Here is a 19,557-nt window from a genome sequence, read left to right as displayed (position 1 = left end):
GGGATCGAAAACTACGTACTGATCAAATAAAGTGGAAAATAAAAAAAAAAATTAGCCTAAGTCTGCCTGAAGCCTAATTGTAGGTTCTCCCACTTAGAGAGCCATAATTGTATTTATTTATTTATTCATTAATAGAGAAAGAGTAAGAGTTAAAAAGTTGAAAATGGGAACGAGGGAACTTGAACTCAGGATCTCAAGTCCTGATACCTCAACCTTAAATACTAGATCAAAACCTCATCGACAGCCATGATTGTATTTTGTAAAGACCTTGATCACTTTTAGTAATTTTGACATTGAGAAGGATCAATTTATGCAATCCATTAGAGTAACTGCTAACAATTACTAGTGGAGCCATATATCTTGAGGGTGCAGAATTTGTCTACCCCTGAAGATTTAGAAAATTATATAATAAATATGTAATTGAAAATATTTGTAAATTTGCAATCTACCTACCCCTTTTTAAAATTCACTGCTTCAACTACATTACATTGTCATTAAGGTAAAATTAAAGTTGAATGAATGATGATGGAAGAAAGCACAGGGGAAGGATGTAAGGCCAGTTGGCTGAATTAGCTGTTTATAATAGTTGAGTATTATAAAATATCGATTTTGGGAAATTTTTTTTTTTTTTAAAAAAAAGAGCACAATGTATGGAGGAAAAGGACAAAGTCTGAAAAGTCAATCGTGCTCTCACAATCTAAATATGTGGAAAGTCAACCTCCATTTTTTTCCACACACAGTACCTATGAACTCACCTTTGTTGACTTTCTGCTCTAAGTTTGTAATTATTTACAAGTATTATTGGTGTATCAATGTTACTACATGTCTATTGCGTCATTTCATTTGAAATTGTCTCTAGATTTTTAACTTTACGGTCTCTTTCATGACTTTAAAACAGGTTCTTATAAGTCTAAACAGAACTACCAAGCAATAATTACGTATTGATTACACTAGTTTAATCCTTTTTTTCCTCTCTACCAGCGAAATGTTGAGATTTAAGATGCGGGAGAAAATGGGGATTAGAATTCAATTCCTTGAAGTCCTGGATTCTCCATTTTAACCACTAAATCAAGACCTTAGCAATTATACTGCTCTAATTTAGTGGTATTTTATCATTTTATAATTAATTATGTAATGATTACACAGGTCTGGTGTGCTGGTATATTATATAGTTATATTGCTTTGCCAACAAGATGTGCACGCAAATGGATTCATGACAGATCCGTACGTATGTCCAAAGGTGTTGAAGATCTTTCTGGAATAACAAAGAAAACCATACGTCCAAGAAGTTCCACTGGTATGCATTTTAAAGGTGATTTGGATAACGTATAATACTCGGGTCCATGTTAGGAGTCGAATCAAGATGATAGATGGTGTTCATGGATTAACTAAACTCGTCATTTGATTAATCGAGGAATAATCTGTCGGTTACACCATGACATTATATGTTTCTCATTTGTATTAAAGAATTGACCTTCACAATTAAGACATATCAATAGGTTGAGTATTACCGACATCCAATCCAGAGCCATCATATTACTTTTCTTGAGTTTGGATTTAAAATTACAAATTTAGATTCTACCTAGACCCAAGTCCCATGAAAGAATGAATAGTTCGAATAGGATCTAATTTTGTACCTAAATCCAGATCTTAATCTTGACCCTACCCAAATCCATATGTTTATATAAGATAAATCGGAGGTGATGCAAAAGCACAAAAGTTTCAATCTTGAATATAGATAAAAAAATTTTCAAGCAAATAGAAATATTTGATAACATTTCATACCTTCTGTTCATGATTTATTCATTGTTTTAAAATTCGGACTGAGGGGTGAATCGAAAGAACTTCCGATTCGCAATTCAACCAGTTCAATTGGTCAACTCTGGTTCAAAGATTTAATCATTTTTTTTAGTTTAGTGTTAAAAATTTTGAATAAATCTAAAATATTTGTTTTGAAAAATAAAAAAATTAATAAAATCCAATTGAATCTTCCGATTTTTACCAGTCTAGCCAGTTCTTGACCTAATTTCACTGGTTTAATTGAACTTTTGGATTAACCATTAAATCGAACCAAAAGCATGGCTGGTTTGTAGTTCGATCGATCGAACTGACCAGTGCAGTCCGATTTTTAAAACGTTGGATTTAACGTGCGCAACATTCTTGAATATTAATTTTATCATTTTAAAATGGTGATTGAATTGTATTTTTGTTATCTTAAAATTTTACATGTGCTGATTATTTTTGAGTACCAATGGATACCTTCGGAATATCCAAATCATGAGAGTTCAGGTCTAAATGCACGAGGATGTGGGGCTGGACCAAGGCATCAATAAAGTCAGTGTTCTGCGTGAACTCCTCAATTGGATGCCAGCGGGGGAACTGTACAATTTTGTACTTTTCATTGGAAAATATAGCCTCACCATGCAACCTATGTTTTCAGAACCGGACCGGATAGCGACTCGGCCGAGGTCAGGGGTCAGGGGTCAATGGGTTCGACCGGGGGTCGATAGGGGTCGAACCGGATGACGTCATAAATAAAAATTATTTAAAAATTAAAATATTATATATATAATATCTAATAATATATTGATATTAATAAAGGCATATTCATATATATTTGATGTTTCAAATATATTTAACAAGAAAATACAAAGAAATTAGAACAATCAAGTAGCAATTTATATTATTTAATAAATATTAACAAGTTTAGAATTAAAATTATGAATTTAATTGAAAAATAACATCAAATTTTAGGACAATATTTATAAAGTATCAAATATTTGAGCTATATCAATAAGTTTTAACAATTTAGGGGGTCAAAACATAATATTAAAAAGTTTGAATTTTTTTAAAAAAAAATTACTGTTGAACCGGAAAAACCGGTTTTTTCCCGGTCAAACCCGGTCAAACCCGGTTTTTGACCGGCTTTGACCGGATTTTAAATTTCCGGTTTTCTAATGTGACTCGGACCGGCTACCTGGCCGGTTTCCGGTTCGACCGGTTCGACCGGCCGGTCCGGTCCGAGTCTGAAAACAGAGCATGCAACAAGCCACAACCCAAATCTTCAGTAGATTCGTCAAGAAGAGGAGAGAATCCAAAAACTGCAACTTTTCTCTCACAGTGACGTGCTTTTCTTCTTCCCTGCAACTAATTGCCGGCCCTACCCAAAAACCTTGCCCTTCCCCTCTATCACTCCAAGAATTGGTGAAAACATAAACATTTTTGGGTTGCTAAAAATTTTAAATTAGACATTTGGGTGATGGATATTAATTCCCAATTGTATATTTCCTCTTTTCTCTGTATGATTGGGTCCTCCTTTCTCTGTGCTTATTCACGCTCGACAATGTTTTAATACAAAGATTATGTGGAAAAAGACAGAGGGGAATCAAACATGGGGCCTGAAAGTACAAAGAAGATAGGGAGAGCAATAATGTCATCTTACTATAGTAAATTGTGAAGTTGGACAAACAATATACAATCTTGGACAAAATAAAATAAAATGAAAGATACAATCTTGGAGGGCAAATATCATCACCATTTGGATTATCATGCAATATTTACCGCTCATTTCATAGTTTTTCTGTTGAAAAAGAAGATCAAATTCGTTTTTCTTTAATTTCATGCTTTGATTGAAATTTTGGTCGGAAATGCCAAATTGCATTCTACTTTATACGTCATGGTGCAGGTGTCTATCTATTTTTCATTTTATGATAAGATGAATGAGATGAAAACAAAAAATCAATGAGATTTCACTGCATCAAACTGAAAAATATTTACAAAGCAATGCCTTTCAAAACAATTGGAGCCTACGCCCTTAAGTTCGTTAGTAAATTTTATCATTTTCTTAAACTCTCTACAGCAGAAAATTTTTGAAATACAATGGTACATTGTTAGTTTTTTTGAAAACACCTAATTCATATAGTAGTTTTTTTATATAGTTTCACTCAAGTTCAATCCAAATATTGCTTGCTGATTGAATACCAATTGATGCAATTGGTTTGAGACCAAAAATTTGGTCTAATTATGCTAATGCACTAATCGAGATATAGGTTCTGTTTGATAAATTAATTCAACATTTAAACTTAGGGTACATTTGATAAAATTGAAACCTGAAATATGGAATTTGAGGTCCAAATCTGTTAAATTATTAAATTATTAAGTACTATTCTGATACATCTGAATATGTATCTCATTAATTAATAAGTGAATAACATATCACTTTTTTTTTAGAGCAAATTTGGACAAGAAAATTCAATACCACATAATTAATTCAGATATTTTGTTTTTTGTTATCAAACGTGTCTGCACATATTATGATAAACCTATTAAATTTAAATGCTGAATTGGGTAATGGGTTCAGATCTTAACATGTTAAAAAATGCTTAATAACTAGAAATATAATATTTGAATTAATTAAATAGCACTTAATTTTTTAAATAAAACTTACTCCTAAAAATAAATGATAAGCTATTTAATTATCACTTAATATAATATATACTCAAACGTATCAAATTTTGTACTTGATAATACAGTAACTTAATGGATTCAAACTTTATATTTTAGTTTTTAGATTTCAACTTTATCAAATGCACCTATAGTCATATCCAAATAATAAAATTTTGTGTTATCCATAGTAAAAAAAATACATATAAACAAATGCAAAGAATCTGAATGGAGAAAACTTAAACCTGCTGATCCTAACCGGAAATCAGTTTCTAAAAAGCCTTTGACTTCCTCTGATGAGACTTATGACTGGGTTGTTTATGACCTTGTCATCAAAATCTCTCTTCTGCTGCCTTTAGTCTCTGGATATATTTATATTACTAAAATACTCTTATCAATCTTCTTTCATACTGTATAATTTTTTTCTTTTCCAAAGTACAATATCAGTTTTTGATTCCGTTGTGTACTAATGTCCTCTTTCTTTCATTATTTTGTAGGGGAATTTTATATTGTAGAAGTCTGAAACTCCGCGAAGACAGATCAATGTCACTTAATTCTTGAATCGAGAACTCTATATTTGGTCCCAATGTAGTAAAAAAGAAAGGAACAAGATCGATTTGATTGCAACTTTTATCACATCAAAAGATAACCATAAAAACTTGCATGAATACATTAGCATCAATTTCATACCAACCATAAGTTAGAAATCTAAATTGACATACTAGACACAGAATTCAGACCAAGCCAGTGAGTCTCCCAGCTGATGGCAGGATGCATGAATCATAGTAACACATTAGTTATGATATATTTTCTGTCCCTTTATGGCAAGAAATCAAGAAATTTAAAAATGCAATCCAAAATGTCAATGCCCAAAAAGTAAACGGGAATATGCTGCTAGTAATAGTAGTGTTAATCCATTAAATAATAGCAACAATGATAGTAGAATTATTAGCAAGTTGCTTATTCCAGCAAACTGCTAACAAAAAACTATTGGCAATAATGGATTAATTCTTGAGAGGAACTGGAAAGAAGTCTAGGGGATGCGTTAGACGTGGAGAATCACGCTAGCTTCGGCCAACACGTGTGCAGACATGGAGAAAAATGATTGGCCAATTGGACAAATTTCCAGTTTCAACGCTGAATGAGATAAATTTATATATTCTTTCTTGACTTTTGAGGAATAAAAACAATCTGGACACAAAACTACCATTTATTTGGTGAGGGTGTGCTCGGGGGAGGGGGGGATGGGGCTTCCGTCCCACATCGGTTGGATGTGAGTTCTTTAACTTGGGTTTAAGGTCCATAGGGCTCTCGTTCAGTTACCAATTGACTGGATGTGAGTTTTTTGTGGGTCTTTCTTAAATTATTACTTTTAACTGGGTTCTTTAACCGTTAATCTCCTGAATGTTTCTAATCTAATTGGGAGTGTGTATTTCTATCTCTCGACAGAAAAAAGAGGAATAAAAACAACTTAGCAAAGATATAATATGCTACTGAGTATATTACAATTATATTATGGTACATGACATCATAGTACATGCTAAGCCTATAAAAACCCAAGTTGTGGAACCCAAAAAAACCCACCAATTTCCAAATACAGGAGGTTTCATTTGGGTTGATCATATTTGCAGAAATGCATGGAGCTGTTGAGGAAGCTGAGGTGGGGAGTTCCATTCCTCCACCTACACCTAGTGAAGGTGTAACAGCTGACGATGATAAGGATGAGATTAAAGAGAAAAGCTTTAGAAAATCAACTGCCAACAACCTCAAGGACCGGAAACTGTCGTGGGCAAAGCTCCGCCGCATCGACTCCCTCAACTTGGAGGCCGGAACAGTTTCCGGCAAACGTACCGGCGGTGGCCATGGCAACAAGGTTGTTACTATTAAACACTAGTACTGTTACTCCACTAGTCTATTGTAGTTAATTATTTGCTTTTCTATTTACTGGACCTGTTTTACCAAAAAAAAAAAAAGTGATCATGAAAAAGCTATACAAAATATTTTAACATATGTGGCTTTTTTTAAATAAATATGTATATATATATATATAAGTTCTCAAAAGTTTTAAGTTATTTTTTCAATCACATCTGAAGCCATTTTTCCTCATAACTTCCTCTAACTAGAACCTCTTTTTTGATTGGTTTAGCTTTCCTTAATTTATATCATTTAAAACACGCTCCAAAAATTGAGAACAATTTCAAAGTACTTTCACAAGTTAAAAACTGATTATTAAATTCAACTGTCGTTCATCTCAAAAGTGTTAAAAAGAGAAGTAAAAGAAAAAAAAAACAAACAGCTTTTACTTGCAAGAAAGGCATAACTATAAGATGAGTAAAGAAAGCGCAAAAGAGGTTTCTAGTTTCAAAAATGCTGTACCATTTTAACTGGATATAAAAATTCTTTATCCCTTGTACTTGCTTAATTCAACAGGATTTAGGATGGAAAACCACACTCAGTTTGGCATTTCAGAGCATAGGAGTAATATACGGTGACATTGGGACTTCTCCATTGTACGTATATTCCAGTACATTTCCTGAAGGAATACATGACAAAAATGACCTCCTTGGTGTTTTGTCCCTGATTATCTATACCCTAACTCTCTTGCCCTTGATCAAGTATGTGTGTATTGTCTTGTGGGCAAACGACAATGGCAATGGTGAGTAGTCTAAACTTGGTAATCATCACTGGTTCTTTTAGTAATTTCCCCTCCACTTTAATGATAATTAATTACCATAATCAGGATTAGGAATGCATTTGTTTGGTAGTTTTTCTGTTTTTTTTTTCTCTCTTTTTTTTGTGGTGAAAACTGTGCTTTGACCAGTTGGCAAAAAGCGACGTGCGTGGATTCCTAGGAGGGATCATTTTGGTGGGTGGGAGGCACTTTTCTGTGGATTGGTTCTACACGAATCATTTGAATCCTCTCATGTGAACCCTACTTTGAGATCTACAATTTCTGCATATGGTTCATGTGTGAGGATCCGTAGCGTAATGATTCACCAAAGAAAGTCCTACTTGCTATGCCGAAAGCGATTGAATATGAAAGTATTAGACAGTCTGTGTCACCAAAACTTTGACGTGTCACGAGATATAATTGTATCTACGATAAATTACGTATAATCTTTTTGTGTTTAATCTATTATCACATAATTTTTTCTAACGTTTCAAAATATCCATTTCAATCATTTTATAATTTTATATAAAATGAAAACTTCACGAAAAACAGCCTACGTAACGTCGTTAGTTGAAATATCAATAGTGTCGTTATTTAAATATAAATCAATTGATGGTTTAACCATCTTATATAAAAACATAGTAAGATTATGTAGGTAATTGTGAAAGTCACGAGAGTAAAGTGGATATTTGTACTATCACAAGGAAGTTACATGAATATTAAGATTTTATCACACGTGCTTTCAAAATGAGTTTGGTATAAACGCCGTAACTGATTATGCATTCCATCCATTTTCTACTTTACATAAAACCACAAGAGGGTTACGTGGCTATTTTAAAACCTTAGGGGAATCATCTAGCATTATATAAAATTACAGGGAATAATAAATAATTTACCCTTGTATCTATCACCCAATTAATGATAATTAGTCTTGTCAAACACACTCATTGAGGCATTCTTTGTCTGGCCCATTATTTGGCAGTGAGTATTTGATACTAATACAACAAGTACATTGTCAAGTGATGCAAATAGTTTACCTGATATTATTCTATGAAACACAATTGCTGAGGTCATTGGACCAAGATTCTGTGGCAAACTTATGCCTCTGGCCTTCACTTCATCAGTTCATTGGGGCAGCCAAGGAAACATTTCCACTTCTTGAATTCATATAGGGCACAGCTAATCTTCCTGTTTATCGAGACGCTCAATCCACATCTTGTTTTTGGGGTCTTGAAATTCTGCAAATTAAGCTGTGGCGGTTTTAAGTTTCTTGAAGTAGTGAAATATGAAAATATAAAATCCAAAAATGCAAATAATATTGTTTCATATAGTGTTATGCTTTTCTTTATATTAATTTTTGTTTCAGTCAAACTATTTGATGCTATTTGACTATAAACAACATATCATCCCTTTCTTTCTTAAATTTCTACAATATACTCTGTTTATCTGATCAATCCAGCCAATAATGAATTACATATCTGTAAATGGTGGTGTACATCTATGTGCAGGCGGGACATTTGCGCTCTACTCCTTAATTTGTAGACATGCAAAGGTGAGCCTTATTCCAAACCAACAGCCAGAGGACACAGAAGTATCAAATTACAAACTGGATATACCCTCCAACCAGTTGAGAAGGGCTCAAAAGGTTAAAGAAACCCTGGAAGGAAGCAAAGTAGCAAAAATCATACTTGTGTTTCTTCCCATTCTTGGAACTTCTATGGTCATGGGTGATGGGATCCTCACTCCCTGCATTTCAGGTCACATCCTGCCCCCTGCACAACAGACATTTAGACTTCAGACCCCCATTTTCATTTTTTAATCTTTCAATAAGAACAACTGAATATTTTGCTTTAATTTCAGTCACCTAATTTCACTAGTACCTTATCCTTGCTAGTTGCTACACATAGCTTCAATTTATAAATTAAAATCAAGTTACGGGAAAATCTTATTTACCAAGTATACTGAAAAAAAAAAAGTTGTCTATCTCATATGAATAACTGAATAGAACCCAGTGATCAAGTGTGTTTGTACCTCATAAAGTACCAAAAAGAGGCCTGAAGTGGTACATATCATAATAAAAATACACACTAAAATCATTAGTTCAACAAAGAGAATCTTCAGTATGAGTCAAACAGGACAAATTGGTGGAAAAGTAAATGAGCCGAAGTTGATGAGTGAGAAGAATTGAATTAATGTTTTGTAAGGAAATAATGGTGATAGAATGACATCAGAACTTTAATTCATTTTGTGTTCATTTTATGAAATAACAAATAGAAGAATGAAGTAAATTTGCATAAGGTTAGTGCTTGAGGTAACTAATGAATGAAAGAAAATCATTTAATGCTAACTATGCTCCAACTTTAAGCAATACTTCCATCTGTGGAATGCATTTCATTCAATTAGAAATAGCAACATGTACTAGGTACTGTATCTTGTGAAGTCCTATCGACGTAGTAGTACAAGAGGAATTGGTATCACAACTTAATAGCAAGAAAAATGTTAAGCTGTTGTAAGGTCCTTAATTTTGCAAAGGAACACTAACAGGACTTTGATGGTCCTTATGGTTGCAGTTCTTTCTGCTGTGAGCGGGATCACATCCCTCAAACAAGGTAACATTTGCTAATCTTACTTCCCTATGGCCTTGCAACTGTATAGTGTCTGATTTTTCAAAAGAAACACAGTTTGCTGTTCTTTAAGATCATAATGCAAATACTGATATTTAGTACTCCATCGAGTTTAATCACATTCCATTAAATCACATTCTTAGAAACAACTAACATTTCGACAAACTTAGTATAGCATACATGTAAGCGTACCTTAACCCAAATCGGGTTGAACTTTTTGATTGTCCAGACGCTGTTGTTGGAATTTCAATTGCAATATTGATCGTTCTCTTCTCCGTTCAACGCTTTGGCACGGACAAGGTTGGCTTCTCATTCGCTCCAGCAATCAGCTTGTGGTTCCTATGTATAGGTCTTACCGGCCTCTACAACTTATTTAAGCATGACCCTGGGGTTCTACGTGCTTTCAATCCAAAATACATATTCGATTACTTCAGAAGAAATGGTAAGAAAGGATGGAAATCACTAGGTGGAGTCGTCCTATGCGTTACAGGTCAGAGGCTAATACTGTCACTCCCAATTATTTAATATTTCCATATTCACATCTGGTTAGTGTATCCTAACTTGCAGACAATTATATGAAACAGGGACCGAAGCTATGTTTGCTGATTTGAGTCACTTTAGTGTGAGGGCTGTTCAGGTATGTTACTCAATCCTATATCCTTCACTAGCAAACATATATGCACTATGCATGACTACAACAAATTTCATAAATGTATTTCTACATTCTGAACTTGGTGCAAATCAAAAGAAAATGATGAACCTAGTTTTTAAATTCTGCTTCTTGCCAAACATCTTGTTGGCATGCCCGAGTTAAAGATGATTGCTTACTGTATTTCGTATTATGTAACTAAAAGAAGCTATATGAGGGAAAACATTGCATGTCCAAACCAGACATGGAGAAGATTATTAAAGGATAAAACTACAGTCTCTGCAATGTACAACCTTTTTATGCTTTGTCATATGACTATTAAGCTGTCCATGAGTTTTTTTTTTTTTTTTGTGTAAAAACTCTGCAGATTAGTTTCTCCTGTGTAGTGTTCCCGGCCCTAATTTCAACTTACCTAGGTCAAGCTGCATACCTCGTGAAGTTCCCTGAAAATGTCGGCAACACATTCTATAAGTCAGTTCCAGGCAAGTTCTAGTGCTAGTTTTGGAAAATTTAATCACCAATATTATATGCATAACTGAGAAGTTAACAGTTCTATAAATGGTTGACTGCTATGTTGGATTGACAGATTCAATCTATTGGCCCACATTCGTTATAGCTCTTGTTGCGGCCATTATTGCCAGTCAAGCTATGATATCTGCAGCCTTTGCAATTATTTCTCAGGCCCTTAATCTAGGTTGTTTCCCAAGGGTTAGAGTTGTTCACACATCTGCCAAGTATGAGGGCCAGGTTTATATTCCTGAGCTCAACTATTTCATCATGATGGCTTGTATAATAGTTACTGCAATATTCAGAACCACAGAAAAGATCGGCAATGCTTATGGTAATCTCAATATACTCTTGAATTTAGAAAGTCAATTAACTGAATTAGACAGTGTAGTAAATAGAAGTTAGTCTTTCCCTCTATATATGAAACATGATCAAGTCGGGCATGGCATAATCCTAAGCCTGTACATACATCGGTTAATTAGATTTTATGTAATCTAAACTTCGAGAAATCCACTACCCAATGATTTCACATTTTATGCTCTTTATACCCATCGAACAATACAGTTATAGGAACATATTCTAAATTTATGGTTCTTTCGCAACTGCAAATTAAATTCAGTAGTTGGCTTTTAAAATGAAGAACAACATGATTGATTTGTGTGTATATCCCTCTCTATATAACTACGAGATATGTGTCATAAACATAGACGAATAGCAGTTGTTTAATCTTCTATCTGGTAGAAAGGTGCTAATAGCACAAGACAGCGAAGTCAAAATACCTTCAGGACAGCAGATTGTGTTTGTGTGGATGTGTTATGCCTCTCTGCTCATACTCAGAAAGTCAAACAATAAAATCAGGTATTTTAAGAACAAAAGTTATCAAGGACCCATGCTCCTTAACATGCTTCTTTCAAGAACTACAGATTCCTGAATTTGTCTGTTGCTTCAGATATGAAATGTAGCACTAAGAAATTTTTTTATATCTTATTAGAGAAGCGAAAACATATAACCAATTTTCTAATGCAGGAATTGCTGTCGTCTCTGTATTTGTGATAACCAGTAGTCTGGTCACTTTAATTATGACTTTTATATGGAAGGCAAGCATATGGTGGATAGCTCTCTTCTTTCTAACGTTCTTTTGCACAGACTCCATCTATCTATCAGCTGTGCTCTCCAAATTCATACAAGGTGGTTACCTCCCTATAGCATTTTCATTCTTCTTGATGACAACTATGGGAATTTGGCATTATGTCTACAAAGAGCGATACTTGTTTGAGCTCGAGAACAAGGTATCCAGTGATTATGTGAAAGACTTGGCCAGAAACCCACAAATTAGAAGAGTACCTGGTATTGGACTTCTATACTCCGAACTCGTGCAGGGTATTCCACCAATATTTCCCCACTTTGTTTCTAACATTCCAACAGTTTACTCAGTCACGGTGCTGGTCTCCATAAAGTCCCTCCCAATTAGTAAAGTGCCACTGGATGAAAGGTTTCTTTTTCGACAGGTTGAGCCACGAGATTATCGAGTGTTTCGTTGTGTAGTGAGGTATGGATACAATGACAGAATTGAGGAGCCTCAGGTGTTTGAGCAGCAGCTTGTGGAGAACTTGAAGGAATTCATCAGGCATGAGCATTTCATCCTTGAAGATGCATCAAGAGAGCAAATGCCTGATTCAGACATCCAAGATTCAGGTTTAATGCAGAAAGATGGAAATCCTAGAAAATCCGGTTCCAAAACTGTTCATGTCGAAGAATCACTGCCAGAGGTACAGCAAAGTGCAACCCAAGCCTCATCAAGTTCAATCCAGTCATTTAATGCTGCAAAATCAACCAATTCCTCGATCCGAACCATTCCGGGGTCCACCCAGCTGGGTGTTGAAGAGGAGCTACAGATTGTGCAGAGGGCCAAAGAACAAGGAGTGTTTTATCTTCTGGGAGAAGCAGAAGTGGTGGCAAAACAAGATTCATGCTTCTTCAAGAAGTTTGTCGTCAACTATGCCTACAATTTCCTTCGGAAGAATGTCAGGCAAGGGCAGAAGCTCTTGGAAATTCCAAGGACTAGGCTTTTAAAGGTTGGAATGGTTTATGAAGTTTAATTTATCAGAACATTAAAAAAAAAAAATAACAACACTCCTTTGTAGAAAGCTAAGTGAAACGGAGAAGGTAACTAAGTATTCTGATCAACTCCACCACAAGGCGAGCCCATGTTGCATAATATAACATGTGTACTATCGATTGTTTCACTTATATTTGCATGTCAAATATTGTGCCCTTCCACTTTCTGTTTTTGGATTATTCAAACTTACCATATCAGGAAGAAGTCATATTCTATTGAATGAGATTGGATGCAGAGTGCAGATTGAAGCCAAACTCATAAAAATCAACACTAATTAACATAACAAGGAAAATGCACCACCAAGCAGGAAAGATTTTGAGATTTCATATATGGATACAACAACAAAGGGGAAGTCTTCAATTAAAGTTGCAACAATCATCAAAAATCCAAATTAGGAGCATTACAAAGCTTATCCCTACTCCCTTCCCAGGGCAGAACAGAGGCCAAAGAAACTAAGAGACTATGCATTATTCAATACATTAACTAACCGAGATACAAGGTAGGGTGACAAAGCCCTAGTCTATTTGATCAACTATTATTATAGCAAGGCCATGCTCTTTCTTCCTCTCTAGCATCCCTTGCTCATCTCCATGTACCCATTGTAAAGAAGACTAATAACCATATGGGACAGACCAACCGCTAAGATTAATGGTAGGATTACTCGTGCAATTGCATTAAGTGTTCCCAGACATGGCAAAAAAAGGAGGAATTGCACAACCTTCAACATAAGAGAGAAGGATTGACACCAACAGACCAGTGGCACAAAGGATTCCATAAAGAACTAACAAGAAATGGTGTGCCCTCTCAATGTTCTAGTTGCCAGATCATAACAATGAGTGTCATCTTCTGTTGAATCAGAACAGGTCTCGGTTCCCACTAGGCAGCTTTCAAGAAGACGGAGGAGGATGAACCCCTGAACAAAAGGTGGTGGTCAAAGAAGGCAATGGCTGAGCAGGGAAGACAGAAAACACTCATGCACGAGATGATGTCGAGAAAATTCCTGCAGTAGAACATGCCGACATCACGTGGATGGGAGGTGGTCAGACTGGGAAAGAGATAAAGGACCCCATTCTCCTCAAGGTAGCAAATAGGAAGAGGAGGAAGGTGGTGCCAGAACTGATCAGAGGCACCGCATCTACATCAGCATCGTCATCACGTGGATGGGAGGTGGTCAGACTGGGAAAGAGATAAAGGACCCCATTCTCCTCAAGGTAGCAATTGGAAGAGGAGGAAGGTGGTGCCAGAACTGATCAGAGGCACCGCATCTACATCAGCATCGTCCTAAGGGTGGAGACATATGTAAGTCTCTTTTTTTCTGAACCACTAAAACATGCTAGCTCAAGTAGGAGATTTTGAAATATGTTAAAAGAATCTCTGTGAGCTTGTCACTGCACACCTGATGCTCAAACTTCTGACAATCCTGAATGTGGAACAGGAAACAATGTCAACTTTTTAAAGCACCAAATCCAAGTTCAAATTCACTAAAGATAAAGAAAGAGCAAAACCGAATACAAGAAAGAGAAAACTTAACAATTACAACAGAAAATGAGTCCTTAGTCCCCCCAAAAAAAAAACAACAAACAACTAACTTAGCCAAAAAAAAAAAGGTTAGCAACACATCCACGATCGCTTACAGCAGCTAGCAAAAAGGAACTTGCAATCCACTGAAACAAGCAACCACCAATCAGCCCTTAAAATTCGTCAAAGAGTTGGTACTAAAAATTTATCGAAGCATTCCTGATTCTTTTGTGATTTCTCAACAGCACTTTCTTCAAATTCCAATGCCCAGGAAATCTTTTTTTTTTAAGTGTTTCCAATGCCCAAGAAATACCGATATTTATGCTGAATGATCAAAAAAATTGAAATGGGATTCATCAAAGCCTATTTAATTACTGCAAACACAGCGTCAACTGTGAAGAATTCGGGGAGAACTTTCATCAAACATGTGATCTACAAAGGTGAGATAAAATGTTGTGATACAGAACCTAATAATGAAACTGGGAATGGAATCGAATTGGAACCAGAAATAATTCTCAAAGGAAACAGGATTAAAGTGAACAATACCAATTCTTATTGATGAATTTCAAATTCGGATACAGAGTTGGATTTGGCGGGAAAGAGGAGAAGAGGAAAAAGAATGCAGGAAATGTGAGGGAGAAACAGAGGGAATATTTCCTCTCTGATTACAGAAATCAATCTTAACAAAAGCTACCTATCTATTACACGATCCAGTCATTTATAGAAATTATCCTAACTAACTTATTTCCGTAGCTAATAAGCAAATGACACGTGTGGTAGGGATCTTCAGGTTGTTTGGATTCCAGTTCTCGTACAGAAAGCATGAATCCAGAATGGGCGTGCTTCCTTAGTCGCGCCTTTGCCGCTTCACCCGCGCCTTCTACTTTGCTGACTTCGCGCCTTCATCCTTTTGCTTCCAACCACTTGCCTTTATTTGTTACTTCGCGCCTTTCCTTGCCTGTCCTTGCTATTCCCACGCCTTCCCCTTTGTACTCTCCACGCTTTCTCACTTCCAGCTACCTACTTCATTACAATGCCTCCCTCTTGAGAACAAATCTTGTCCTCAAGATTGGAACGTAGGGAACTGTTGTTTGATCCCTTCCGCGTCCTCCCAGGTGGCCTCTGCAGGATCCGTGCCCCACCAGTGGATCAGCCACTGTGTTGCTGCAGCATTTCGTTTCTTGACCGTCCTCCTGTCCAGCACTGCTACTGGTTCTACTCTCCAGTGTCCTTTCTCATCCGTGTCTGGCAATTGAAGTGTGGGGGAGGCTTTGTTCCCCACTTTTTTCTTGAGCAGGGACACATGAAAGACAGGGTGGACTTTCGAGTGAGCTGGTAGGTTCAGTCTGTAGGCCACATTTCCTATCTTTTCTTCCACTCTGTAAGGACCAAAATACTTTGCTGAGAGTTTGGTGTTCCCTCTCAAGGCTACTGAAGTCTGTCTGTATGGTTGTAGCCTCAGATACACCCAATCCCCTGTATTGAATTCCCTCTCACTTCTCCTCTCATCAGCATACTTCTTCATTCTTTCTTGAGCCTGTTTCAGGTTTTGCTTCAGTAGACTGTCAATCTGTTGTCTTTCCTTGATATAATCCCCTACTGCAGCTACTCTGGGCTGCTGATAAGGTCCCAGAGCCAGTTGGGGAGGAGGAAGGCCGTATAGTGCCTCAAAAGGGGTCATCTGAATAGCAGTGTGATAGGAGGTGTTGTACCACCATTATGCCATAGTTAACCATTGGTTCCATTTCCTAGGTTCCGTATGAGTCAAGCATCTGAGGTACATTTCTAGCACCTGATTTACTCTTTCTGTCTGACCATCAGTTTGCGGATGGTAGGCCGTGCTGTAGTTCAGCCTGGCCCCCAGCATATTGAATAGTTCCCCCCAGAATTGACTAACAAATGTCCTATCTCTATCAGAAAGCATGCACTGAGGAATTCCATGTAGTTTACTAACATGATCAATGAAGAGTCTGGCTACCTTTGGAGCATCAAAAGGATGAGTGAGACTGATGAAGTGAGCGTATTTTGTGAACCTATCTACCACCACCATTATGGTATTCATTCCTTCTGACTGAGGTAATCCTTCAATGAAATCCATGGTGATATGGCTCCACGAATGCTGAGGTGTAGGCAGTGGCTGTAGCAGGCCTGGATAAGCTACATGTTCATCCTTACACTTCCTGCATGTGTCACATTCCAGAACCTTCTCCCTGATAGCTTTGTACATTCCTAGTCAATAGAACAATAGCTTGGCTCTCTGGTAGCTAGCTTGAACTCCTGAGTGTCCCCCTATTTGAGAGTCGTGTAGAGCAGTGATGATCTTTTCCCTGATGTCTCCCTGTCCTCCTACCACCAGCCTTTTCTTGTACCTGAGTATATCATCTTGGTAGGAGTAATCTGGCACCTGTGTGGGGGTCAGGAGCACCTGTGAAATGGTTTCCTTGATCCAGTTGTCTCCCTTATAGCTCTCCTGTACTTCCCTGATCCAGGTAGGCACTGCACATGATATGGCTGAGCACTCTCCTTCCTCTTCTCTGCCTTGCCTGGAAAGTGCATCAGCAGCCACATTATCTTTCCCTTTCTTGTAGTGAATTTCATAGCTCAGTCCTAACAACTTGGTGAGCCACTTCTGTTGGAGGGGGGTGGTAATCCTTTGCTCCAGCAAGTACTTCAGGCTCTGGTGGTCAGTGTGTATGATGAAGTGGTGTCCCTCCAAATAATGCCTCCACTTGGTCACAGCAGTCACTAATGCCAGTAACTCCTTCTCGTAGATGGATAGCCCCATATTCTTTTGACCCAGGGGTTGGCTGAGGTAGGAAATAGGCTTCTTGTTCTGCATCAGCACTGCTCCTATGCCATTGTAGCATGCATCTGTTTCAATGAGAAAAGGTTTAGTGAAATCAGGTATAGCTAAGACAGGGGTACTGCACATGGCCTCCTTCAATTCCTGGAAAGCTTTCTCTGAGTCTTCACTCCAGTGAAAGTTGTCCTTCTTCAGTAAATTGGTCAAAGGCCTTGCTATGGCTCCATATCCCTTGACAAATCTCCTGTAGTAGCCTGTCAACCCCAGAAATCCTCTCAACTGCTTAATATTTGTTGGTTTTGGCCAGTTCAGCATGCATTCAATCTTTCCTGGATCAGCCTGAACTCCTTCTGCTGATATTATGTGTCCCAAATATTCCACCTGCAGTTGTGCAAAAGAGCACTTACTCATTTTGGCATATAGCTGGTGTTGCCTCAGAATGCCCAAGACCTCAGCCACCTGCTCCACATGTGCCTCCATGGTTGGGCTATAAACCAGAATATCATCAAAGAACACAAGTACATGTTTCCTCATTTGCTCCTGGAAGACTTGGTTCATCAAGCTTTGGAAAGTTGCAGGGGCATTGGTCAAGCCAAACGGCATGACTTTGAACTCATAGAGTCCCTGGTGTGTCCTGAAGGCTGTCTTTGGAATGTCCTCCACCTTGACCCTGATTTGGAAGTAACCTGCCCTTAAGTCAAGCTTAGTGAAGTACCTGGCTCCATGCAGCTCATCGATCAGCTCTTCAATCAAGGGCATAGGGAACTTGTTCTTGATTGTCAGCTCATTCAGTTGCCTATAGTCCACACAGAATCGCCATGATCCATCCTTCTTCTTGACCAGCAATACTGGGGAGGCAAAGGGACTGCTACTAGGCTGTATGATGCCTATTTCTAACATTTCCTTCACCAATTTTTCAATTTCTGTTTTCTGTATGTAAGGACATCTGTATGGTCTCACTTGAAAAGGCCTGGCTCCTTCTTGCAGAGAGATCTGGTGATCATGGCTTCTGGTAGGTGGCATCCCCTTAGGCTCCTCAAAAACATCTTTGTACTGATCCAGAACTTGTCTGATTTCAGTAGGAGTTTGCCCTGGATCAGCTGCCTCCTCCACCGCTGCCAATTGGGCTACTACCCCATAAGGTTGCTTCCTCAGCCACCTCTTCAGCCTGTTCCCCTTGAGTCCTCTTAGCCTGACACTGTTATCTTCCCCTTTTAGCACTACCTCATGTTTTCCTTGGTGAATCCTCATACTGAGGTCCTTGAAATTGAACTCTATGGGGCTATGCTTTGCCAACCAGTCTACTCCTAGAATCATGTCACAACCTCCCAGCCTAAGAGTGTTGAAGGAATGCTGGAATTGGTGTCCCTGCATTTCCCACCGCAGGGGTTTGTCCAGCCCCTTCGAATCCACCTTTTCACCATTAGCTACATTGACCAACAAACTAGGCCCCTGAGTACCAAGCCTCAGTTCAGTTGCTAATTGTTCATCAATAAAGCAGTGGGTGCTGCCACTGTCTATTAAGGCAGTGACCTGTCTCCCTTTTGTCAACCCTTTAAGTTTTATGGTCCTGTGCCCTGCACCTCCAGCCAATGCATGCACAGACACCTCTATATGCTCATCAGTCAGCTCTCCATTAATACAGTCACAGTACACCTCATCCCCTTGTTCTTCACTCCCTCCCGTAGCCCCATCCTCTTCAGCCAATAGGTAGTGAACATGGGACTGTTTGCATACATGTCCCATGGTATAAGGTTCAGCACATTTATAGCACAATCCCTTCTCCCTTCTCAGGTTAAACTCTTCAGGAGAAATCCTTTTGAATTGGTTTTGGTGGAGGGAATTCTGGTTATAGGTTCTAGGAGGGTTTTTGGGGTTATCCTGGTTCCATTTGGGATGAGTAAGTGCCTTAAATGGTCCTTTCTGGCTATGGAAATTAGCAGGAGCAGGTTTGTGTATCTTTTGTATGGCCTTAAGGTTCCTTTCTTGCAGTTTAGCTATTTCAATGGCATCAGCAAGAGATTCAGGTTTAGATATCTTAACCATATTAACAATTTCCTCTTTCAGTCCACTCATAAAACATGCTTTATAGTAGGAATCAGACAAATGTGGTAGGGATGGCATTACCAGGGCTTTAAGCATCTCGAATTTCTCCAGGTAATTAGCTACTGATCCAGCTTGTGTCAGCTTGTTAAACTCTTCGATGGCCTCTTCAGGTTTCCC

General features: G+C 37.7%; 1 protein-coding gene and 1 long non-coding RNA gene across 2 annotated transcripts; one reads left to right on the top strand and one right to left on the bottom strand.

Moving 5' to 3' along the window:
- Positions 1-6,038: 6,038 nt before the first annotated feature.
- On the top strand, positions 6,039-13,174 carry LOC113690158 (potassium transporter 5-like). Its single transcript, XM_027207984.2, has 9 exons — positions 6,039-6,316; positions 6,874-7,099; positions 8,623-8,871; positions 9,685-9,723; positions 9,968-10,228; positions 10,323-10,375; positions 10,755-10,869; positions 10,974-11,228; positions 11,921-13,174. The coding sequence occupies exons 1-9, from the start codon at positions 6,077-6,079 to the stop codon at positions 12,991-12,993; spliced, it is 2,511 nt and encodes an 836-aa protein (XP_027063785.1). The 5' UTR covers positions 6,039-6,076; the 3' UTR covers positions 12,994-13,174.
- Positions 13,175-13,315: 141 nt separating this feature from the next.
- LOC140007726 (uncharacterized) lies at positions 13,316-15,474 on the bottom strand. Its single transcript, XR_011815099.1, has 2 exons — positions 15,078-15,474; positions 13,316-14,433 (listed from the first exon to the last, which is right to left on the bottom strand). It is a non-coding gene; the product is annotated as an uncharacterized lncRNA (long non-coding RNA).
- Positions 15,475-19,557: the final 4,083 nt, after the last annotated feature.

This window comes from Coffea arabica, chromosome 5c (genome assembly GCF_036785885.1).
Source record: "Coffea arabica cultivar ET-39 chromosome 5c, Coffea Arabica ET-39 HiFi, whole genome shotgun sequence".
NCBI lineage: Eukaryota > Viridiplantae > Streptophyta > Magnoliopsida > Gentianales > Rubiaceae > Coffea > Coffea arabica.
The sequence above is the reverse complement of the archived record's forward strand: the minus strand, read 5'-3'. Positions and strand labels throughout refer to the sequence as shown.